General features: G+C 50.5%; 11 protein-coding genes across 11 annotated transcripts; 6 read left to right on the forward strand and 5 right to left on the reverse strand.

Annotated features, from left to right (window-relative positions):
• Positions 1-354: 354 nt before the first annotated feature.
• On the reverse strand, positions 355-775 carry N7533_009317 (YOS1 family protein; the record flags this gene model as incomplete). The annotated part of the gene is made up of 3 exons (XM_057105967.1): positions 355-542; positions 632-691; positions 742-775. 3 exons carry the CDS (start codon positions 773-775, stop codon positions 355-357), a joined length of 282 nt encoding a protein of 93 aa, XP_056957416.1.
• A 145-nt stretch (positions 776-920) lies between these two features.
• Positions 921-2,727, forward strand: N7533_009318 (dolichyl-P-Man:Man(7)GlcNAc(2)-PP-dolichol alpha-1,6-mannosyltransferase; the record flags this gene model as incomplete). Its single annotated transcript, XM_057105968.1, has 2 exons — positions 921-1,266; positions 1,319-2,727. The coding sequence occupies 2 exons, from the start codon at positions 921-923 to the stop codon at positions 2,725-2,727; spliced, it is 1,755 nt and encodes a 584-aa protein (XP_056957417.1).
• Positions 2,728-2,898: 171 nt separating this feature from the next.
• On the reverse strand, positions 2,899-4,523 carry N7533_009319 (Dynamitin subunit 2; the record flags this gene model as incomplete). Its single annotated transcript, XM_057105969.1, has 3 exons — positions 2,899-4,311; positions 4,371-4,430; positions 4,485-4,523. 3 exons carry the CDS (start codon positions 4,521-4,523, stop codon positions 2,899-2,901), a joined length of 1,512 nt encoding a protein of 503 aa, XP_056957418.1.
• Positions 4,524-4,937: 414 nt separating this feature from the next.
• On the forward strand, positions 4,938-5,865 carry N7533_009320 (uncharacterized protein; the record flags this gene model as incomplete). Its single annotated transcript, XM_057105970.1, has 4 exons — positions 4,938-4,991; positions 5,070-5,111; positions 5,237-5,683; positions 5,743-5,865. 4 exons carry the CDS (start codon positions 4,938-4,940, stop codon positions 5,863-5,865), a joined length of 666 nt encoding a protein of 221 aa, XP_056957419.1.
• Positions 5,866-6,319: 454 nt separating this feature from the next.
• Positions 6,320-8,169, reverse strand: N7533_009321 (CoA-acylating methylmalonate-semialdehyde dehydrogenase; the record flags this gene model as incomplete). Its single annotated transcript, XM_057105971.1, has 2 exons — positions 6,320-7,374; positions 7,461-8,169. 2 exons carry the CDS (start codon positions 8,167-8,169, stop codon positions 6,320-6,322), a joined length of 1,764 nt encoding a protein of 587 aa, XP_056957420.1.
• Positions 8,170-8,960: 791 nt separating this feature from the next.
• On the reverse strand, positions 8,961-10,766 carry clxA (calnexin; the record flags this gene model as incomplete). Its single annotated transcript, XM_057105972.1, has 4 exons — positions 8,961-10,044; positions 10,067-10,107; positions 10,180-10,593; positions 10,644-10,766. The coding sequence occupies 4 exons, from the start codon at positions 10,764-10,766 to the stop codon at positions 8,961-8,963; spliced, it is 1,662 nt and encodes a 553-aa protein (XP_056957421.1).
• Positions 10,767-11,355: 589 nt separating this feature from the next.
• On the forward strand, positions 11,356-12,252 carry mde1 (methylthioribulose 1-phosphate dehydratase MDE1; the record flags this gene model as incomplete). Its single annotated transcript, XM_057105973.1, has 3 exons — positions 11,356-11,505; positions 11,590-12,065; positions 12,141-12,252. The coding sequence occupies 3 exons, from the start codon at positions 11,356-11,358 to the stop codon at positions 12,250-12,252; spliced, it is 738 nt and encodes a 245-aa protein (XP_056957422.1).
• Positions 12,253-12,926: 674 nt separating this feature from the next.
• On the forward strand, positions 12,927-14,948 carry N7533_009324 (sorting nexin 1; the record flags this gene model as incomplete). Its single annotated transcript, XM_057105974.1, has 7 exons — positions 12,927-12,960; positions 13,014-13,073; positions 13,143-13,177; positions 13,245-13,628; positions 13,796-14,074; positions 14,128-14,730; positions 14,787-14,948. 7 exons carry the CDS (start codon positions 12,927-12,929, stop codon positions 14,946-14,948), a joined length of 1,557 nt encoding a protein of 518 aa, XP_056957423.1.
• Positions 14,949-16,148: 1,200 nt separating this feature from the next.
• Positions 16,149-17,254, forward strand: N7533_009325 (uncharacterized protein; the record flags this gene model as incomplete). Its single annotated transcript, XM_057105975.1, has 4 exons — positions 16,149-16,257; positions 16,317-16,461; positions 16,515-16,708; positions 16,770-17,254. 4 exons carry the CDS (start codon positions 16,149-16,151, stop codon positions 17,252-17,254), a joined length of 933 nt encoding a protein of 310 aa, XP_056957424.1.
• Positions 17,255-17,598: 344 nt separating this feature from the next.
• Positions 17,599-19,615, reverse strand: N7533_009326 (uncharacterized protein; the record flags this gene model as incomplete). Its single annotated transcript, XM_057105976.1, has 8 exons — positions 17,599-17,805; positions 17,946-18,148; positions 18,205-18,271; positions 18,327-18,537; positions 18,596-18,761; positions 18,811-19,073; positions 19,136-19,308; positions 19,361-19,615. 8 exons carry the CDS (start codon positions 19,613-19,615, stop codon positions 17,599-17,601), a joined length of 1,545 nt encoding a protein of 514 aa, XP_056957425.1.
• Positions 19,616-20,095: 480 nt separating this feature from the next.
• Positions 20,096-22,313, forward strand: N7533_009327 (Monooxygenase FAD-binding; the record flags this gene model as incomplete). Its single annotated transcript, XM_057105977.1, has 8 exons — positions 20,096-20,269; positions 20,326-20,417; positions 20,476-20,725; positions 20,788-20,916; positions 20,972-21,008; positions 21,059-21,177; positions 21,231-21,780; positions 22,243-22,313. 8 exons carry the CDS (start codon positions 20,096-20,098, stop codon positions 22,311-22,313), a joined length of 1,422 nt encoding a protein of 473 aa, XP_056957426.1.
• Positions 22,314-22,649: the final 336 nt, after the last annotated feature.

Here is a 22,649-nt window from a genome sequence, read left to right on the forward strand (position 1 = left end):
ACCGTTCCCGCAACATCTTGTATGGTTATTCGTGAAGGTCGTGCCACCGTATACGGTGACTGGGGAAATTTGGAGGTCATATTAAAAATGACGCAGTTTCGCTGGATTGGACTTGAGATGTATGGGGGATGCGAAAAGTAGCGGGGCCGGAGGATGCGGCGCACACCATGAACGCGTTTTGTCTGGTTCGGTTGAATTGGCGCGGGAGGGATATAGAGGGATCAAGTATCAACCGAGAATGAGCTCGTAGACAATGATGAGTATGTTGATGCCGAGAAGAGGTACTATTAAATAATTGCGAGTAAGCAAGGGTGTCGAAGCTTGCGGCCTTGGTGCCTGCCTGGTAGAGGCACCCTATGGCTCCCGCCAGAGAAGAGTGCTCTCCAGAAGCACAAGAAGTAAAGACCTGGAGGAGGGGAGGGTCGACATACTCCGCATGAGTGTCCGCACGCTGTCAATCAGCTTGACCAGCCTCGCCTTCACGCTGGTGCTATCGTGGGATGCGCCGAAGGCCGGCTCGGTTTGCGTGCGACCCCATCCGACTGTATAAGATATTCAAAGGTTAGAAACTGTGCACGAAGAATCGCGGTACTAGGAGGGTACGCGATTGGGTGTAGGGAGAGCGACGTACTGCGAGCAAGGAATCGATCTTCGGAAAGGACAGCGATGGCGTTGATCATGAGAACAGTAACTACCAAAGGAATTAGCGCGGACTGAAAATGGATTCTTTGGACTACTCACCATAGATAAGCTTGCCAAAGCCGAAGAAGAACATGGTGGCGGTGGTGGGTGGGTTGGGGACAGGGCGAGCTGAATGAGAGAGTACCTCGAAGGAAAGAGAGTCGGACAGCACGAGAGATAAGGCGAAGTGCGGGAAGCGCCAGATCTCCGGATCAACAACCACCGCCAATGCAGTCACCATGAGGAATGGCAAGTCTGCGCATCTGCGTGCCGCCATGCACCAATTGCCATCGAGAGCTAATTTCATTCTAGTCTTCTATTTGGTCGGGCTCCTTGTCCCCGTTTTGATTCTCCTTCACCTGCTCGTGGCACCATACACCAAAGTCGAGGAGTCGTTCCATGTGCAGGCCATCCACGACATCTCGAATCATGGACTGCCGGGCTTCACGCCGAAATTTGACCTGAAATATGATCACTTTGCTTTCCCTGGGGCTGTGCCCCGATCTGCTATCGGTGCATTGATTCTCGCGAAGCTTTCGCAACCCTTCGCGGCCTTGAGCAAGGGTGTCGACCACCAAATCCTTGGTAAGTGCAGGATAGGTCCCTCGGCCCTGGATTGAGCTAATACAGTTCATAGCTCGGGCTATTCTGGGTGTTTACAACGCTGGATCGTTGCTTTACTTAGCCCATGGCCTTCGACGTGGCTTCGGCCAGACCGTAGCGATCTGGTACCTAGTCTTTCAAGTTAGCCAGTTCCATGTCATCTACTACGCGTCACGACCGCTGTCGAACATGTTCGCATTCGGCATGACAACCATAGCCACCCGTCTTCTTCTACCAGACTATACGATACCACGAGTGGATGCGCGCCGCCGGGCCCGTCTGTCATTGATCCTCGTCGCCATCCCAGGGATAGTCTTCCGCTCGGAGCTGGCGCTGCTCGTTGCGACGCAGACCATTTTCCTCCTTGCAATGGACCGAATTCGATTTATTCAGGATGCTGTCCTTGCAGGCGTAATCAGTCTGTTCGTTGGGCTACAGCTCACCATGGGCATAGACTCTATATTCTGGAACCGCGTCCCACTCTGGCCAGAACTAGACGCATTCCTCTTCAATGTGGTCTCAGGCCAGTCCTCAGAATGGGGAACATCGCCGTGGTACTTTTATTTCCTCAATGCACTACCGCGTCTTCTTCTCAATCCCTTGACCTATCTCCTCGCAATCCCGGTTGCTCTACGTCAGCCTGCCACCCGGCAACCGTCCATCTCGCTGCTTACCCCGACATTAGCCTTCGTCGCGTTATACAGTATTCAGCCGCACAAGGAGTGGCGTTTCATCATCTATATCATCCCGTCTCTTACTGCGGTCGCTGCCTTGGGTGCATCGTATCTCTGGAACCGCCGATCTCGTTCTCTCTTCGCCAGCCTCTCCTCTCGTCTTCTGGTGCTCTCATCATTAGCCGCCTTCCTGCTATCAAATTTCGTTCTCCTTCCTGCCTCAGCAGCCAACTACCCTGGCGCGCAGGCACTGAATGCACTCCATCACCATCATTCCCTGTACGTGTCCGATGAACTTGATGGGGCTTCAGTCTACCTTGGAAATCTTGCCTGCCAAACTGGTGTTACGAGATTCCTTCAACAGTCCCCTGGCCTGGGATGGCATTACGACAAGACCGAAGACAAAGCTTTGAAATCCTCCCACGCCTTCTGGAATCAATTCGATTACGTTATTGTCGAAGCTTCTTCCGATGCGGGCTATAAAGATGACGACGAGACTCGGTTGCGGAGGGTTCTTCAGGACTCGAAATGGGAAACGACTGATGTTATTGATGGATTTGCGGGAGTTTCCGTAGTGAAACCCGGTTCTACGGCGAATGGGGCTGCTGAGCGGCGCCTTTTGTCGAAGCTGGGTGGTCAGAGTGCGGCGGGCTTGTATGATCAAGCTCGCGACTCGGTACGAAAAGTGGTCTTGCGTGGGTGGTGGGTCGAGCTAAATATGCGACCTAAGCTTAAAGTGCTCAAACGAATTCGGGAGGAGTACTACTAGTAGTAGTTGATCTGGAGGATCCATTGGACCTTAGGTCTTATTCGATTCAATAGGCCCTATCCTATATTTTTCTGACCGAGTCTCATCAAGTTGAGATTCTTGGGTGTATACAAAGTCTTTCAACCATTCATTTTCTATACATATGTAAAAGAAAGCACATGCAATAGGGTATTATGTATCATGGATCCCTGTTCCTCCAACAGGTAGACAGGAATAAAGCAAAAGGATAGGACGCAGTACTACAAGCCACCGGGGGGGACCATCCAGACGTGCCATACGAGACTCCAGGCCACGAACCCAGGGCTCAACCGTTTCAACGTTCGAACGCAGAGCCGCTTCACCCTGCGACATCTTCTCCTCCACGGCTGCTAGACCTTCGCGCCACTGTTCAATTTCAGACGTCATCTCGGCCTGGTGCTTCTCTAGCTCGTTAAGGGACTCGGCGGCGTGGGCCGCGCCAGCATGGCAAGCGCGCAGAGAGCGTAGGCGCTCGAGAACACTCGGTAACAATGGATGGAGAGACTGGATTGTGGGGAGGGTCGCATAAAGAGCTTGGATTTTAGCTGTCTGCTCGTCATTTCCAAAATTGACATCTTGCGCGGGCGTGTCATCTTCCGTGTTCGCTATACGGGCATTCTGAGAAGCCTTGGCCGCATCGGCTGCACGCTTACGGGCAGATGCGAGGGCCTCAGCATCCGTGGTCAACTTACGAACTCTTGTAGAAAGTGCTTCCAGATGCGGGGTGGTCATGCCGGGCATCGATGGGGCCCCGGCCGCAGGGTTTGTACCGACTAGGAGACCAGTGAGAGCTGCAAGTCTGGAAGCAAGCTGATCGAGAGCTGGGAGGACAGGCTGGAGGGCAGGCTCGCTGATGCCGCCACTAACGAACGGGTTCGAGGAGCTTGAAATGCCCATAGAGGATTCAAGAAGCGCTAACCGGCCCTCGAAAGCAGCTGCGTGTGAAAGGATTCCCGCGGAGCTGGGAGCTGGTTGAGGAAGTGCAGATGTAGCAGACGGCTGTCCATCAGCGGAGGACTGTTGCTGCGCACCAGATGCCGCGGAATTCGCACCGGGGGCAAGTTTCTGAGAAAGAACAGTGGCGGCCGAGTAACCTGAAGAAGCCTGATTGCTTCGCGACGAGGCATGCAAGTTATCCAGTGCCCGACTCAACTCCGCAACACCGTCGCCCAGTTCCTTGTCACCCTGCTGCTCTGCAGATTGGGATGGCTTCGATTCAGTAACCACTTGCCCTTCCGCAGAAGCCTTGCTAGCCATTTCCACTTTCAGGTCCTCTACTTCGCGCCGCAGACGTGCCAGCCGCCGGTCGAGCGATTCGTCTTCACTGTCACTAAAGTCACCGACTTCCTCTGAGCCATCATCACGTATCCGTCGACGGCGGGTTTTATTCTTGCTCCGGTATGCCTGTCGCTTCATGGAGATGCTGTCGGAGAAGTTGGCGTCGCGGGCATCCACCGCGGCACCCATAAAGTGCATACGCGCCTGGTCTGCGTTGACACCTTCACGGTCGATATCGGGACTAGTACCTGCGTCATCATGGTCGGAGTCGGTGCGGATAGTTGCAGTCTGTAGTTTGAAAGCTAATTAGCATGTCATATAACATGTTGGCTTGCAATGCGACTTACGGGGACGGTGGATGCTTCGTCGGTCAGGTCAGGGGTTTCATAGATATCTGGGGAGGGATCCTGGGAGCTGAGTTAGCAAGTTTTCAAAGAAAGAATAGAAATTTGAGGACTCACAAGGTCCGGAAGACCGGCATATTTCTTGTTGAAGGCCATGGTTGTGTATAAGAGGATATACCGTCAACATTGGATTGGCTTGGCCTTTAGGAAACACCAGCTCTAAACAACCAGGCCTGAGGCAGAAATGCGGGCCGATTGAGGCAGTAAGGCACCAGGGCGGTCAGGCACGAGGCGGTCAGGAGTAATTGATAATGATGTCGATATGAGTCAGCGGAAGCACGTGTCAGCTCGAGCCTCGGGAAGGAGCACATGCAAAAGAAGGCGCGACCAACAACAAGAGTATATAGGGAGACGACCGAGACAAGACAATTCTGCTTTGGTCAATCCCCCCTGCATTTGAAACTCAATTCCTTTTTTTCAACTCCAATTATTGCATCCGTTGTGATCCTCACAACTCAATCCTTTTGCTACCCCACCATCACCCCGCATTCCTAGCTTCAGTCTATCAGAATGGCCGCCCCCGCCGATATCACCGTCAAGAACCTCAGTGGACAGTGGGTTATGGTACGTTGCTCACGGAAAACAAACAGAATTAACATCTCGCAAGGAAGAGAAAAGGCTAACCAAGTTCACGTATCACAGGACGCCACACTGTCCAACCCCACTGATCCCATTCTCTCCCTGGTACGTGCACGATATGGTCTTTTCATAGCTAGTTGCCAGCTGGGAAATACTCTCAATCTCAAGTATTTGAGAGGGTTCACATGGCTATACATAGAATTGAACAGATCCACTGACACCCAATACAGCAAGGCGTCGGCTGGTTCCTTCGCAAGGCCCTCCCTTACGCCACCGTGACCCTGCACGTCCACGAATACGCTGACTCCGCGGACCCTAAGGTTTATCACATCGATGTGGACCAGGTAATCACCGGTGGAATCACAGGCACCAAGGAGGTGCGCACCCTTGACTGGACCCCTCGTGAGCACGTCGACAACATCTTCGGTGCTGTCTCTGGCAAGTCGCGCCACTTCCGTGGCGAGAAGGGCCGTCCTGCCATTGAGTTCCAAACTAGCGCCGGCAAGCCCGAGGATGATGCCAAGATTCAGAAGTTCTTGCGTGGCGAGATCTTAGCGGATGGCTCGGCTAGCGATGGATTTATCATTGATAATGAGGGTGAGGAGTTTGGTGAAGGCGAGGGTTTGTTCGTGCAGAGCTACGTGCAGAGCAAGGATAACGGCTGGACTGCTGAGCAGGTGAGTGCTTTACAGAGTTTTTGAGGATACAAAGAATCTAGCTAATCTCGCTCATCTAGATCTGGGGCTTTGAGATTGTTGATGGTGAGCGTCGCCACACTCGTCGTGTTGCCGTTGTCAAGAACGGTCAAGTTGAGCTTGCACGTCTGGTGTACACCTTTGAGGCGCGGCGCGCTGAGTAAAAGGGAAATCAATAGGAAAGGAATTTATCGGACTTTTAGCGTTGCGTTGCAACAGTTTGACGCGGAGAACAAATCAATCTTCATGTGCAATTTCTCTAAACTATGATCATGTTAGCGTAGACCACGGTGTAGAAAGGTCCATGAAAATCTAATACTAGAGGAACTAGGACAGGCACGTGAAGGAACTTACAAAGAAGCTCCGAGGCATTACCTAGTTATATCTACCAAAACAGATGAAATTTATACTCTAATATCGGTTGATCAATTTTTACCAACTATTATACACCCTGGTTCATGATCAAACATGTAAAATCAAAACGACTAAGTATAGCCAGAGGATGCTTTCATTGCGATGAGCCCGTGGGCAAATTTTTGCTGGTAAGAAACTGAATAAATGGAAGGGGCATGGTCATGACAGGCAATTGAAAAAGGAAGTACAAGGCGGATATCAATTTTAAGAGTGGGTGGGCATCACAACGGTGGCCTTAGTGCTGACAGCATCCTCGGCCTTCCAGAAGCTGGTCACAGTCTTCTGCTGGGTGTAGAACTGCAGACCGGGCTTTCCGTAGAAGGTGTTGGCACCGCCACCAGCGATACTCTTCTTGTTACCAGTGAAGGAGAACATGGGCAGAGGAACGGGGATAGGCACGTTGATACCAAGTTGGCCGGCCTCGATATCCTTCTGGAACTTGGAGGCAGTGGAGCCGGAGCGGGTGAAGATGGCGGCACCGTTACCGTATTCGTTGGCGTTGATCAGGTCGATAGCGTCATCCAAAGTCTCGACGTTGAGGCAGACCAGGACAGGGCCGAAGATCTCCTCCTTGTAGCACTTCATATCGGGTGTAACGTTGGTGATGATGGTAGGACCAACGAAGTTGCCGTTAGGGTAACCCTCGGGCTTGTAGCCACGGCCATCAAGGAGAATGGTGGCACCCTCAGCCTCAGCGCTGGCAATCAGGTCCTCAATACGCTTCTTGCTCTGGGGGCTAATAACAGGACCCAGGTCCGCACCCGCCTCGAAACCACCGTTGACACTGAGAGCCTTGGCGCGCTCAGCAATCTCAGGCAGCCACTCCTTGGTCTCTCCGACCATAACGGAGGTGCTCAGAGCCATGCAGCGCTGACCGGCAGCACCGAAGGCAGCACCAACAATGGCGTTAAGAGTCTGGTTCTTATTGCAGTCGGGCAGAACCGCGGCGTGGTTCTTGGCGCCCAGGTTGGCCTGGACACGCTTGCCGTTGGCAGAGCCGCGAGTATAGATGTACTCACCGGCACGGTTACTGCCGACGAAGCTGATGGCCTTGATAGCGGGCTCATCGAGGATGAAATCCACAGTGGGGTGGGTACCGTGCACAATGTTGATAACACCGGGAGGGAAGCCGGCCTCCTTAGCCAACTCAGCAAGGATCATAGCTGCACCAGGATCACGCTCAGAGGGCTTCATGATCAAACAGTTACCAGTGACGGTAGCAATGGGGATACACCACAGGGGAATCATGGCAGGGAAGTCTATTAGACAGTCAGTATACCAAATCGCTTTCGACGCAACAACCATATGTATATATACAGTCGCATTTGTGAAACTTTAAACTCACTAAAGGGGCAGATGGCAGCAACAACACCAAGAGGCTCGCGGTAGCTACGGGTCTCCATATCCTTAGCGACCTCCAAAACCTCACCAGTCATCTGGGAAGTGATGCCACAGGCAGTCTCGGCAACTTGCAGACCACGGAGGACATCACCACGAGCATCGGCAAAGGTCTTACCCTGCTCCAAGGTAATAGATGCGGCCAGCCGGTCCCAGTGCTCACGAATAAGGCTGGTAAACTTGAAGAGAATCTGTTGCCTCGCCATGATGCTGGTAGCCTTCCAGGCAGGGAAGGCCTTCTCGGCCGACTCAACAGCGGCCTTCAACTCCTCATTAGTGCTCTGAGGAACACGGGTGACCAAGTTATTGGTGGCAGGATCGTGAAGATCAATCCAGGTAGTGGCCTTGGAGGACACAAATTCATTATCAATGAAGTTGGTGGTGTCGATGGGGTTGGCAATGGGCTTGTGGTCGGTCGGATATTCGGTAGCGGTGCTAGCAGCCGAGGTAGTGGAAGGAGCAAACTGCTTAGCAGTAGCATGCAGTCTGCGAGCGGCAGACATTGCCGCAGGGGTAGAGACAGAGCTCTGCGAGTTTAAACGCGTAATTGGGGTGGTAGTGGTGAGAGATCGAGCGGACGCTCTGGTGATTGCGGGCGTGCGGGGAGCGGAGCGGAGCGCGGGGAGGGTACAGGCGATAGACCGACGGGCGGCCATGATGGCAAGAAAAGGAGGATAAGTGGAAATGAATTATAGGAAGAGAGTAAGTGAGAAGAAGGAGAAAGAAAGAAGGGGAGTGTAGAAGAGTATATGAGGGGAAGTGGCAAGGTGGTGTATTGTTATATAAAGACCCGCCGATGGTTACCCCAGGCCCGACACGCTCTCATCGGGAGCAAGCCCGAGGTCAGCCGCGCACCGTCTACCGCCTTTCCCCATGTTCAGTTTGGACTCTTTGAGCAGGTCTTTGCGTCCGATAAGCTCCCTTCGGCGATTTGAACCAATCATAACCCGCGTAGTACCACCTTCAACCGCCGAGGCTGGCCGCAATCGCAGCAACATTCGCATAGTAGGCGGTTTAGGCATGGCATTCCGAGGGAAAATGCGGGTAACTGGGGGGGGGTACTCCCTTGCTCCACCTACTGTATACTGCAGATGTTATGAGCACCCCGAGAGCCAACAAACGTGCAAGACCAATTCATATTACCCAAAAGATTCTTTTACTTGCCACGTTCCAATGGCGCTGGTCCATTTCGGTACAATTATTGGCCCACACAGCCTTATTTAATCGCTAGTATTTCGGTGGCTACTTTTTTTTTTTAAGTTCATGTGTGTAGTGAAAGTATACCGGAATTCCATTCTGAAGTAGATATCCGACTAACCTAAGGAGTATTGCTACATTGACCAACAAGAAACAATAGGGAATCAAACGCGGAAAATAAAATAATATCAATGCTCAATGGAGTTGGAGTGCATTGAAGGCTTGCTTCTTTTCGTCTTTAGCCGCGCCTTTACTCCGCCGAAGAGCGGGTGTTGCGCTTGGTAGCACCGCTCTTGCCGGTGTCGGCAGAGGAGCTGGTAGCCTCGCTGGCCTTCTCCTTGCCAGTGCTGGCGGGCTTCTTGCCCTTGTCAGCGGGAGCCGGGCTGCTAGAGCCAATGGCGCCCACGATGATCAGGATGGAGGTCAGGAGCAGAGCAATCAGACCACCCGCAACCTCAGGGACGGTCTTGACGGCGTTGACGGGGTCTTCCTTAGCCAAGTTCACGAAGAAGTCGATCTTCTGGCGGATGAAGGTAACGGGGTCCTCCTGGAAGGTGACAGTGGTGCCGGTCTCGGTTGTGGGCTCATTCTTGGGCTTGGAAGCCTCCTCCTCAGCCTCCTCGATGGCAAACTTGACGTCAAAAGTCTCTTTGCGAAGAGCCTCAGCATCCTCGACGGAGTGACCAATGTAGACGTTGTCAAACAGGATGTCGTTCTGCATGGTCCAGATCTCGAAACCAATGGCGCCCATGGGCTCCAGGTTGGAGGGGGTCTTGTCCTCGAAAAAGGCAGGGTTGGCAATCTTGCGCGGGGCCCAGACACCCTTGTAGGCGGGGTTCTCGATGAGAGGAGCGGACCACTTGCCCTTGTACTCGGGGTTCTTCTTCAGAGGCTGGGTCCACTCGCCGCAGCCAGAGACATCAGCACACTTGGGATTAGGCACAGTGGGGGCGACCCAGTCTCCATCCTCCTCATCATCCCAGTCCTCGGGCTTCTCGGCCTCGGGGTCGGGGATGCTTGTGGGCTCATCCACAAGCCAGTCCTCGGGCTTCTCAGCCTCCTCGTCGACAACCTCAAAGGGAGCCTCCTCGTCCCAGTCCTCGGGCTTGGTGGCCTCGGGATCGGCAATCTGAACCTCATCGACCCAGTCGGCGGGCTTCTTGTCCTTGGGGTCATCAATCTCCTTCTCGGGGTTGACGGCAGGGCTGAAGTCCTCCAGGAGGCTGCCCTCCTTAACGGACTCGCCGTTGATGAGGATCTCGAAAGTCTGATCGGGCTTGACGATCAGGGTATAGAGGGAGGTGACCTTGTTGGTGCGGGCCACGGGGGGGAGTCTTCAGGTGCTTCTCCTCGTACTCGCCGGTCTTGGGGTTCTTGTGGCGGAAGATGAAGTGAACCTGGATAATGACAGATTGATTAATAGCTGCTCATGATGAAGACAGAAATTACGTTGCAGTCCGCAAACATACCTTGTTGGTGGCACCGCACTTGTCGGGACCGAACATGATCACATAGGGAGTACCGTTGGAGAACTCCTCCTGGTGCAGCTTCTTGTTCTCTTGGAGAAGCTTCAGGTAGGCACCACCGCAGACCAGAGAGTTCTGGGGCTTCACCTCATATTGAACCACCAGGGTCTTGCCCTTGTTGTCAATCTTCTTGGGGAACTTGGCGGAGATGGCGTGGTGAGCGGCAGCGTTCTTCACGACCAGACCCTTGTCACCATCGATACCCTTGAAGACGGTGGGCTCCTCGACAGACCACTCGCCGACGTAAGCCCAGTCCTCCTCCGACTTGGGGTCATCCTTCTTGGCGTGGGATGGTTGCCAACGCGACTGCCAGTCATCGGTGAACTGCTCCAGGAAGGGAGCCTTCAGAGAGGTAGGCTGAAAGAAAGTTAGAAAGGAAATGTGGAGACCAATTCGATAGAACATACCGTGAAGGTGGGCCGCTCAATGGCGGAGGTGGCATCAGCAGCAGCTTCGGCGTCCTCGGCATGGGCATAGCCCATGAGGGAAGCCGAGGAGACCAGAGCCGTGAAAGCGGCGTCGAAACGCATTATGGACAGACGGGGTAAAAGGGAAAAGAAGCGCACGGGACGGGGGAAGGGGTGGAATGGGGAGGAGAGGAGAAGCGGAGGTTATATATCCCAGTTGAAATGGCGAAGGTCCAGGTGGCCTCTTCAGCAGCTCCCAATCGGGACTAGCACTTGCTGCCCCCAGGTACGCCCTTCGATCGCTTTCTATGTACAGAGTAGATTCAATGAATATTGATTCTAAATAAGTGAAAACTTAGATTAATCTATGCATCGATACACTGAACAACATAAATTACCAATTATCAATTCCCAATTACCACTGGGAATTCCCCCATGAGCTACTCAAGTTCTGGTGTAATGTAATCGCGGAGCTGCAAATTCCCCGCCCGGCTAACATTTATTGGATTGCGCGATAGCACGCGGGTTACACTTTTCCTCTAGACCCTGGACACCCTCTCACCCGATCTTCCGCCCCAGCTTCCGCTATTTGATTGCCTCATATAGCTCCCATTTGCTTTTTTCGCCCTACTACACCACCCTCTGCCACACCCTTTGATCCCTCCCGAACCTGAGACATCCCCCTCCAGAGCTTACCATATACCCTCCAACCATGTGCGGCGCTGATCAGACCGTTGCACCCGCCGCCAACAACAATGACCACTTGGTCCAGTCATCCGACCCTGAGCACCCGGCCAACTTGATCCCGGATCTCTGCCGCAGATTCTACAATTGGGGCTGGGTCACTGGAACTGGTGGAGGTGTAAGTCTCTTCTGCTCAAGCCGCCAAGGCGGGGGTATCAAAAAGAAAAGAACAGCAAGAACCAGCCCCACTAACTCTCAATAGACTTCCATTCGTCATGGCGATCACATCTTCATTGCGCCATCTGGTGTCCAGAAGGAGCTCATGAAGTCCGAGAATATCTTCGTTCTTCAATGGCCAACCCCCAAGTACCCCGCCACTGAGCGCAACTATATCCGCAAACCTCTTAAGCTGAACCCATCTGCTTGCACGCCGCTGTTCCTCACTGCCTTTGAGCACGGTGCGGGCTGCTGCATCCATACTCACTCTCAATGGGCTGTTCTGGTGACTTTGTTGGTTGAGCGCGAGAAGGGCCCCGACGCTTGCTTTGAGATCAGCAACATCGAACAGATCAAGGGTATCCCCAAGGGCAAGGGTAAGGGAATGCACGGATATCACGACACCCTGAGCATCCCCATCATTGACAACACGGCATTCGAGGAGGACTTGACCAGCGGCCTGGAGGCTGCCATGAACAAATACCCCGACACCTACGCGGTGCTGGTGCGCAGACACGGAATGTGAGTGAAACCTATACTGAAAATCGGCTTTCTCCGATTCACCACCCCCATACACCGCTAATATCTGATTTGTAGTTATGTCTGGGGTGACAATGTTGCCAAGGCAAAGACTCAATGCGAGTCTCTTGACTATCTATTCCAGCTTGCCGTAGAGATGCACAAGCTTGGCTTGCCCTGGGTCAAATAGATCAGATGGAACTATCCTGTGGAATTTCCCCTGAAGAATTTATGAAAATAAAAAAAGATAATGTGAGATAGTATAGAGATGAGGTACGACGAGAAATGATGTGACGTATGAATTGTTTTCAAAGCCTTTAGATCGAATCTCCACTTGATATAGTATTTCTCATGTAGGATATGATGGTAGCTATTCCTACTATGAGTAGACAATACTACGTTATTTTATGCTAATCAAGCAAAGCAGCTCTATTTCTGAAATTTTAGCATGCCCCTACGTAACTAGCGATTATAACTAAATTGAACTTATTACCAGTACATAATATGACCTTAATAAGGTCTACCTGTACACTAAGCTGTTCTCATCTTCAGAGATCATTAAAATATTCATCAGTGTACACAAAAGTCTGAGTTGAATAAATGAGACCAACAGCACAAATTCTCTTGATCAATGGGAATTGGGAAGTGATGAGAGGGGAAAGCTGCCCCGGACAAGCTTGGGGGGGGGGTTGAAGATCCCGTGAGTGACTAAGTGCGCGGATCCTCCACCTCCAACTGCCAGCTTTCCACCTACGCACCCTTCCCTCCCAGTTTCCATTGAACATTGATACGTGACGTCTGATTTAACCATTCCGATACCCCATTTATTACTCTCCACGTTCTACTTGTACCAAGCCGGCTGCTATGGACCTTGATGCCGGTGACTCCCCATGGGGTGGTAGGCAGTCACGATGACAGCTCTGTTGGATTGCGCTCTAACCCGGACTACAGATGAGCCTTCGCGCTCTATAACCAGCCCGACTACCTCCAAGACCGATAAATCCGAGAGCTGTATGTATTTATCTAGACCATTCTTGCTTTCATGGGTCTCTCCGCTAACCTCCCGCCCGCTTCTTGCAGCTCCCGCCCCGGCCGCATCAATCAGCGGCGGCGAGGTCCGTACTCCGGGTCGTCGCGGCCCACGAGGAACACGCAAAATCAGCGCACAAGCGACTCGTCTAGAAGCTGTCGATGATACCGTTGACCCCCCTTGGCCCGCTAGGAGAAGCTCCGTCCGAGACCAGTGCCACACCCACCGATGAGGCTCCGGCTCCTCCCCAGAAAGAAACCATTGCTGGACGCAGCCCCCCGCCACCTACAACTTTTCCTCCAGCATTTGGCGGGACTGGCTTGGTAGAATCCGGTAACTTGGAAGAAGATGGTGCCGGGTTTCGAGGACCCCCGCCCGTACAACCTCCCTCCGAGGCAGAGGGACCGAAGCGCCAGACACAACCAAGCGTGAGCATTGAACAGGCAGCGAAGCCGACATTCGATATCAGCGTTGGGGACCCGCACAAGGTCGGGGATCTGACAAGTAGCCACATCGTTTATCAAGTTCGGACAAAGGTATGGAGACGCTCCTTTCCCCGCACTCGACATATGATTTACAGTAAAACTGATTGTTTCATAGACATCTTCAAAGGGATACCGCCAGCCCGAGTTCGCCGTCACACGCCGATACCGTGATTTCCTATGGCTTTATAACTCCTTGCACAACAGCAACCCCGGTGTAGTTGTTGCCCCCTCCACCCGAGAAACAAGCCGTGGGCCGATTTGATACCAACTTCGTCGAATCTCGCAGAGCTGCGCTGGAGCGGATGCTGAACAAGATTGCCGGTCACCCAATCCTTCAGCATGATTCTGATTTAAAGATTTTCCTCGAGAGTGAGGCCTTCAATGTCGATGTGAAGAACAAGGAGAACCGAGAGCCCGACCTTGGCCAGAGTAAGGGCATGTTTAGCTCTTTCGGAATTAACGTCGGAGGAGGAGGCAAATTTGTCGAACATGACGACGTGAGTAAATGCTATTTATCGACATGAGATGAAACCTACTGACTTGTGCTTAGTGGTTTCATGATCGTAAAATTTACCTGGACGCACTCGAGACTCAATTGAAAGCCCTGATGAAATCAATGGATACTGTGGTCATGCAACGAAAAGGCCTTGCCGAAGCCGCGGGCGACTTCTCGAGCTCACTTCATGCCCTCTCTGCTGTTGAGCTCTCTCCGGCCCTTTCCGCTCCTTTGGAAGGTCTGTCGGATCTTCAGCTACGAATTAGAGAACTATATGACCGCCAGGCTCAGCAGGACGTCCTGACACTTGGAATCACCATTGATGAGTATATTCGTCTCATCGGCAGTGTAAAGACTGCCTTCTCTCAAAGACAGAAGGCTTTCCACAGCTGGCATGCCGCCGAGTCGGATCTACAGAAGCGCAAGAATACACAGGATAAGCTTCTCCGACAGGGAAAGACGCAGCAGGATCGTTTGAACCAAATAAATGCCGATGTGGCTGATGCGGAGCGAAAGGTACACCAAACCCGATTGTTATTTGAAGATATGGGGCGCCTAATGCGCAATGAGCTGCAACGATTCGAGAAGGAGAAGGTGGAGGATTTCAAGTCTGGTGTAGAAACCTTCCTTGAGAGTGCCGTGGAGGCTCAAAAGGAGGTAAGTAATCGCACATTGCCCCTTGGCCTTCCTTTATACTAACACAAGATTTGCAGTTGATTGAGCTTTGGGAAACTTTCCTTTTGCAATTGGATGCTGGCGAAGACGGTGTCCCTTATTACGTCCCTGCTACGGAGGGCGTGGCTGGCGAGACTGCTACACTTGAGTCCTCCACACCAAATACCGAAGCCTCACTTGGAGCTGAGGATCACGTCTGATCAGCTTCGACCTTGACATTCCCACACCCATGCCCGTCCATGTATTATCCAGCAATCTTGTAGCCTCACGGGGATGTTGCATTCGGCATTCATTTCTCTGTTACCCTAGCCCAGGTCAATGATTTTCCCCAGCGCCAGCTATGGAGTTGCCCCTTCCCTTTTTTTTCCCTTCGATTTGTGTTCCAGAAGATCTATTCAAATACCACTGTTCGCCCGTTGTAGTTGCAAGTACAACCGGGATCCAATAATCATTGCGCAAGAAAAACAGTGGGCACCAGAGCTCCCTACTAGAAAAACCTTGACCGTTGTGGGTACAAACTCGGTCTGACTATATACTAGTATCCTTAGATCGTTGCAGTGGATAATCAGAAAAGAACCCTGATACTCCATGAACGGAGCTGCAGGTCGAAGATTAGACAAAGAATAAGCAACGTCTGCTCCGCCGCGGCTCCACCCGCTTTTTGCCGTTTCCCGCCAGTGGGCATGCTTACGCCCAATGCCATACCCATTGAAACCATGATTCAAATACCCCTGAGGGAGATATCAGTATCAATGAAGAAGTAGTAATCTGCACATTCACTTGGCAGCTTATTGATTATTCTCCAGGTGACCCCCTGTACTTGGATTCCAACACAGTACCTACAATATCGCAAATAGGCTAACGAACCTCCAGGTCATTCGGAAATAAGCCGGCTTTCAGAGCAGAGTATCCACTAACTACTATGAGCCTTGCGAAACGCTAACCTACACCAGGACTAGATCTCCACGATTTTGAGCCCTCAAATGGATCTCCTCCAAGCAAATTGAATCCTTGATTGGATCATGGTGGGAGTGAGATTTTGGATCAATTTGTGGATCAGGGGCATGCTGGCAAGTGTATAGAACCCACTGTCGTTCCTCTCTAGCCATTGCGAGCGCTTCAATCCCCTTAGCGTCTCCTGGGCAGCTTTGTTTAGTGGCTTAGAGCGTATTTTACGCCAGTGTCCCCATCCTCAGATTTGCCTTGTCATTTACTCTTTTCCAACTTGGCAGCTGGGCGGCTAAGGAAACGCTCGGAGCCCCGGGTCCTAAAAACTGTCGGTCTTTGAAGCTTGGTTCTGTTTACCTTTTGCCAGCATCCTAGTTATCTGCGAGTCCCGGGCACTCTTGAACCAGCAACCATACACCTGATTGGGATATTATTGCTGTTGATAGCACGACATGTCACCAGCTCCCGCAGCTACGGCACCTACAGCGGCCACTACAACCTTTGTCGCCTCAGACTACACCACCAGCGACAATTTTCAGGGATGGTACCTGCAAACAACTCGTCAGTAATGACCCTGTCCCTAATAGCCCAGGAGAGCGGCTCTGGCTGACCTACCATAGCCGAGCCCATCGTCTGCGGATCGACCGAGACCTTCTACACAAGTAGCACATATGGCGACTGCTACAATCCGTCAAGCTCGGCCCCCATGCCGACAGGATGTGATGGTGCAACGTTGCTTTACGAAGATGACCTCCAAGCAGGGTGGTATGTTTCATGTTGATTGTTTTATTCTCAGATCCGATTTCTGACCGACATAGCCCGACATCATATTCCTGCAGCGCCTACAAGATATTTCCAACAGAGGGTTCAGACGCAGAGGAGGCGATCTTAAAATATGGTTGTTTGATTAATTGGGGCGCCGATAGTATCTATCGGTCCCTTCCTGCTCGATTCGCTTCCTCTACCGCCGCGCCTGAAGTTACCGCCACTGCATCTATGTCTGCCACAACAGGTAGGTCCTCACTCCCTTTCGAATTTTCAACCCACATAGTCTGACTTATACAATCTCACAGCTACAAGTACCCATCACACCGCAACCAGCACCAGCACCGGCTCGACCGCCAACTCAACTTCAAACAGCAACAGCGGATCAAGCAACTCGGGCAGTGGGCTATCAAGCGGGGCAATTGCTGGAATAGTTATAGGATGTGTCGCACTTGTCGTGATCATTCTTCTATTGGTGTTTCGGAAGAAGGTCATGGCTTTTTTCAAAAAAGACTCGCCCGCCGAAGACAAGGGACCCGCCTGGTCTGCAGGAAGCATGCCGCCTCAGACGCAGCCCGCGTCTCAAGGAAGCTCTGCCTTGCTGGCTTCGGAGATGTCATCGGACTATAAGCCTGTTCATGAGATTGGATCCTCACCTCATACGCACTCCGCATCTCAAGAAGGCTCTACTTTGGACGCGTCGGAGATGCCATCGGAATATAAACCCGTTCACGAAATGGGCTCTTCTCAGCAGACATCAACTCGCCCGGCTGTGGTGCATGAGCTGGGCTAGACTAATACTGAAATGGAGGCTGGATTATACATATACACGGAAGGTTTCTAATATTTTAATACTTTGCTACCTCATCTTGGAATAGCTACGTGATGAATTTCCATGCACGGGCAAAATGAACACATGATAACGCTGGAAAGCCACTTTAGGACTCCCTGCGAAAGCACGACATTATAGTAGTTGTTTGCTTGTTTCGATTACCCATGCAATCAGTTGATTCAAGTACCTAGGTAGTAGAGACACACAGATCACGATTCCCCCTCAATGCAGCTAAAGAACATATCGGCTAATGCCTCATTAGTAACGGGTATATGGTAGTAATCAGAGGCGGACAAGATCAAAGCTTACAAGGTCAGGTTTTCTCTGTCAGTCAAATCCATCTGACTATTGTCCACGACGCGAGATACCTTTCCACCTTCAGAATCAACTGTTTCGACAATACCATTACTGGTAACTTGATCTTCAGCCTGAAGCCTATCGCGACGCTTGTTTTCCTGACTCAAGTAGAATCTGAGAATTCCGATTACAATAGACGGAAGGATGCAAGCCACCTGAAACTTATTCAATAAACTTCTTTTGTAGAGAAAGAGGAGGGAGAAATACCACAAGCAAGATAATCCAAGTTGGTTTATACCGAGGCTAGTTTCTTGGTTAGAATATGCTCATAGGGATCAATTCGAATGTCGCTAACCTTCCACTCTGGCCGGAAAAGTTGGGGAGAAATGATATTTCCCAGACCGTAGCCGATATGATACAATGCAATGACTGTTGTTTTCTTCGTATGTCCAGCTGATGCATTCGCCGCCCAAATCATCACAACGGCGTAAGGAATCCCAACAGTAGATCGAATCCAGATACCGCTAATTAGGCCCCAGCGGTTGGACCAAGGTAAAGCTATTGCGTTGTAGCATTAGAAAATATCCAATATGGATTCTCAAACACATACTTACCGAGAAGGAGAATACTGGAAAGAGCGCCTGGGATATAAGCAATCAAAGATATCCAGGCACGGGAGTTCTACTTGTTTTTAGCTGGATAGTTCAGTCTTCCAAATGGAACTAACTTGACTTACCTTTGTATAATATAGAGCAGTCGCAGCTGATATAAGGGAGAAAAATGATACTATGCCAGTAACACAGCCCAAGAGCGTTGTCTGAAGAATAGTGAAACCAAAAGAGTTGATAATGAGTGAATACTGGTTGGTTATTCCGTTGGCCATTTCTTGTGACCAGGCATGTAAGAAAAACAGCCAAGTTTTCGGGTCTTTCAACGCCTCGATGAATCTATTTGACCAATCAGTAAATTTGTGGTGATTCGAAGCTCGAAATATAGAATCCTGACTGGTATCTCTTGAAGAGCTTCTGTTCAATTCCAGAGTGGTTCTCTTTGATTCGTAGGATAGCCTTCGCGCGCTCTTCATAAGTGAGAAAGTCGGCGTGAAGAGGGCTGTCTGGGAAAAGAAAATAGACAGCGATGCCAAATATCACCGTCAAAACTCCAGTTATCACTGGTAGGTTGTTAGCGCCTGTGAATTAAATGGGAGGTAGGGTTCAAACCCATAAACCATTTCCATGGTGAAAAAGCCCCTGTCTTGATCCAAAGTACACCATATGAAAGGAGTCCAGAAGTTATTGGGCTTGAGTTTCCAATTGACCACATAATTGGCATCATGACTGCCTGCTCTCCGTATGTGAAGAACATTGACATTGAAAGCAAGAATGCTGGCACTATGCACGCCTCAGCTACTCCGAGGAAAAAGCGCACCACAAACAGAGAGGCAAAGCTGTTGCAAGGTATATGTAGCAATGTTATTCCGCCCCTGAAATACCGTTAATATCATCAGCCTCCAGTTCAAGGCCATTAAGGAGATGATTGCCTTACCATATGATTAAATTTGCCGACAACCATTTAGCCACCGGAAATCTTTGCAATGCCCAGTTCTGAGGCCATTCTGCCAGTAGATATCCAAAATAGAAGATCGAGGAGAGCCAGTTATATTGATTTGAATCCAAATGCGCATCTTGCATGATCCCAAGAATGGCTGAGCTGCCTAACTGCGCAGCATTAGCTGATAGCCCCTAATGCGGAAACTCGCACTTTACTTACTGTCTGTTTATCCACATACATGAGATGATATCCAATGCAAAGAAAAGGAAGAATCCGCCACAAGCATTTGTTTCGAATCTCACGAGCTTCTTGGGGTGTGGGCTCTTCTACTTGAATTTTGGAGAAAAGCTTGAAACTCTCGTCCGCAAACTGATCTGGGACTTTTGGCGCTGTGTTTAGTTCCGTTTGGCTTTCATCCTTCTCTTTTGCCTGTACCGTGGCTTTGACACCCTGATCAGATGAGCTGGAACTCATGGCGAAGACTTATGTTAATCCTTGGATAAGGCGAGAATTTCCTGCCACAAATAAATTCCGCGCTTTGCGATATAAGTTTATCTCCCGGGAGAAGTCAATATTTTAGATGGTGCTCTAGAAAAGACAGCTATTGCGTAATGTCCTTCCAAGCCTTCGCCTTCGCCTTCATCCCCATATCGGACAGATTCCGACAGATAAAGGCTTAGTCTATTGGAGAAAATCCTCCGCGAGGCCGTTCAAGCAGGGACGACGACAGGCCATTTGCCGAGATCTGGCAAGTTCCTTTAAAATACGTCACGAGATGCAACAATCACGCGTCAAGTCGCCATCGCGGCAATTGCGGAGAAGATGCATTGCTGACGTGCTCGGCATTATCTGTCGCGATGGCTATTTAATTTATCGAGCCTAGACATCTGAAACATATCTTCAATCCCAAGATATTATTTGGTTTCTTTGGGCGGAGGTGACTTCTTTTCTAAAATGGCCGAAAGGAAGGATACTCTACAGGTGATAATCGCCGGCGCTGGCATTGCGGGGTTGGCGACAGCGATCTCATTGTCACGAATCGCCTCAATTCCAAACATAGATATCCAACTTTACGAACAAGCACCTGAGCTGCTTGAAATTGGAGCCAGTATTGCACTCAGCCCAAATGTATGGTCCTTCTCTCTCTGAAAGTGTTTTATTCTAATGGATTTGGTTCTTGGTAGGGAATGCGCACCTTGGAAAAGCTGGGAGTGTACAAAGCTCTCACCGATGAGTTTGGCTACAGAGGACCAAGTGGTATACCACAAATCTTTCGGTATGATGATCGTGTATCATTTATATGGGTATTAATTAACTTATCATGATGATTATAGTCACTGGAAAACCGATCAGGTTATCTCGGTCGATACTCACACCGATGTTCCTAACCCTCGCCACCATACCACTCGATTCCATCGAGGCCATCTGCATGCAGCTCTTCTTGAGCATGTTCCCAGAGAATCTATACATCTAGGAAAGAAGCTAATCCATACGGAGGCTGATCAAAATGGCGTCCTCCTGCATTTCGAGGATGGGAGTAGTGCGCAAGGAGATGTTTTGATAGGAGCAGATGGAATTCGATCGGTAAATATCCTACATTGCTTCATTAAACGCAGACTTGAAAGCTGGACTAATATTGGCTCTAGGCCGTTAGGAAATCATTCCTGCCTGACTACAAGCTCCGATTTAGTGGTAAAGTATTCATGAGATCAACATTTGACGCATCTTTGGTGGAAGGGAAAATCCCCAATTTACCGTCTGATTCCATGCATTGGGTACGGGATGAGAGCCTGTCTTCTTCAATAATATTGTTGCTAACCATGAGAGTAGTGGGGACCGCGAGATAATTTCTTTGCATCTAGACTGGGTATGTCCCAACAAACCCGCATTTCCTATACAGTCTGCTAATGAGCCCAGGCAAGGATCAGTACACAACAGTCGGGGCTTACGATGATCCCCGTACAGCAGAAGAACTCGAGAGCAGCATTGCCTGGGATCAAAGTGGGAACATTGAGTTCCTAAGGGAAAGATACAAGGTAAACTAGTATCATGTCCCACTTTCCCTATAGCTGAAGGCTCACCAAACCAGAACTGGAATCCAACCATTCGAGCCCTGACTGAACTCACGCCCTACACCAATCTATATCCCAATTTCGCTGGAGATGCTCTCTCGACGTGGGTATTTGGTTCCCGGGTCACTCTTATCGGAGATGCTGCGCACGCTCACGGGGGTGCCTTTGCTGCCGGGGGCTCATTGGCACTGGATGATGCTCTTGCTCTTGGCCTTGCCTTTCGGCATGTATTCGGTCCTCAAACTTCCGGGCGATCTTTCTCGGCTGAGAGTATCAAGAAGGCGTTGGGGTTGTACAGCAACACGAGACAACCACACACAGCTCGGATACTGCGTATTGTTCACAATCAGATTGATAGGAGAGGCGCGCAATTTACCTCAGCCGAAGAGGAGGATGAGGCGTTGGTTGCCAGAATGAGAAGCAGGCCAAATACGGAATGGTTATCAGAACATGATGTTGAAGCTGCATTCGCAGCTACGCTTGAGCAGGCGGAAGCTTCTAGTGCAGAAGCTTCGGATCAAGTTAATGCCTCGGAGAGTACAGAGCCAGTTCCAGAACCGAGCTCTGGTACTACTAGTAATACTAGTATACAGTTCAAAGACAGCAAGCTATAGAACACACTGGTTTTCTGAGCTATAAAGAGGAAAGCTGACTAAAATACAGCCCCGTGCTTTCCTTGTAAGCCTGTCGTTTCCATCAGCGAGTACCTACTTAGGTAGGTCCTCGTAATTGTTGACATGTACCTACGTGTAGTAGCTTCCCTAAAAAGATGGCCGTGTATGCTCTTTCCCAATAGAACTTGGATTCGTGTCCTCAAAGTCCATTCTTTGCTCTCTCTCGATCTTCTGTCTTTGAACCTCCGACACCTCTACTCCCTCTTGTTTCTACTAGCTTTTTGCTAGATTGATGCAGCTGATGACGCTGGCGCCGGAGGACATGGTGTGAGTAGTTGGGGGCCCTTGTTGACAACATGGTATGTACAATCCCGCAGTTCCTAACTAATTACTAACTTGACATACTTGCATATAGGCGAGAACGACCAAGTGAGTTACCAGATCGGTGGCCAGAAAAACCCTCAGCCAATATCTCAACGATATTAAACCAGACTGCATGGGCTTACGTGGAAGAAAAAGGGGGATTGGAGTGATGCGCATGGTTATGGTTGTCTTGGCTTCTTGCTTTTTTGCAGACCATTGAGGGCCATGTATTATTAACATAGTATAGATTAGAATAGTTAATAGAAATACACGCCGTAGTTCGTAAGTCGTAGTCACACTGACGCAAGTCTCACCCTTCTACGCAGGGTCGGTGACTAGTAGCCTTCGGGCGAAGCTAAGATGAGACATAGTTATAGTTAGTAAATGTTTCGATAGCAAGCAAAAGTAGTCCTACATTACTACTAGTAGTAATACCGTATAGCCGTAGGATTTCTACTA

Source organism: Penicillium manginii (assembly GCF_028828005.1).
Source record: "Penicillium manginii strain IBT 31320 chromosome Unknown utg000006l:1.0-4164085.0:1.0-4166146.0, whole genome shotgun sequence".
Classification (NCBI taxonomy): Eukaryota; Fungi; Ascomycota; class Eurotiomycetes; order Eurotiales; family Aspergillaceae; genus Penicillium; species Penicillium manginii.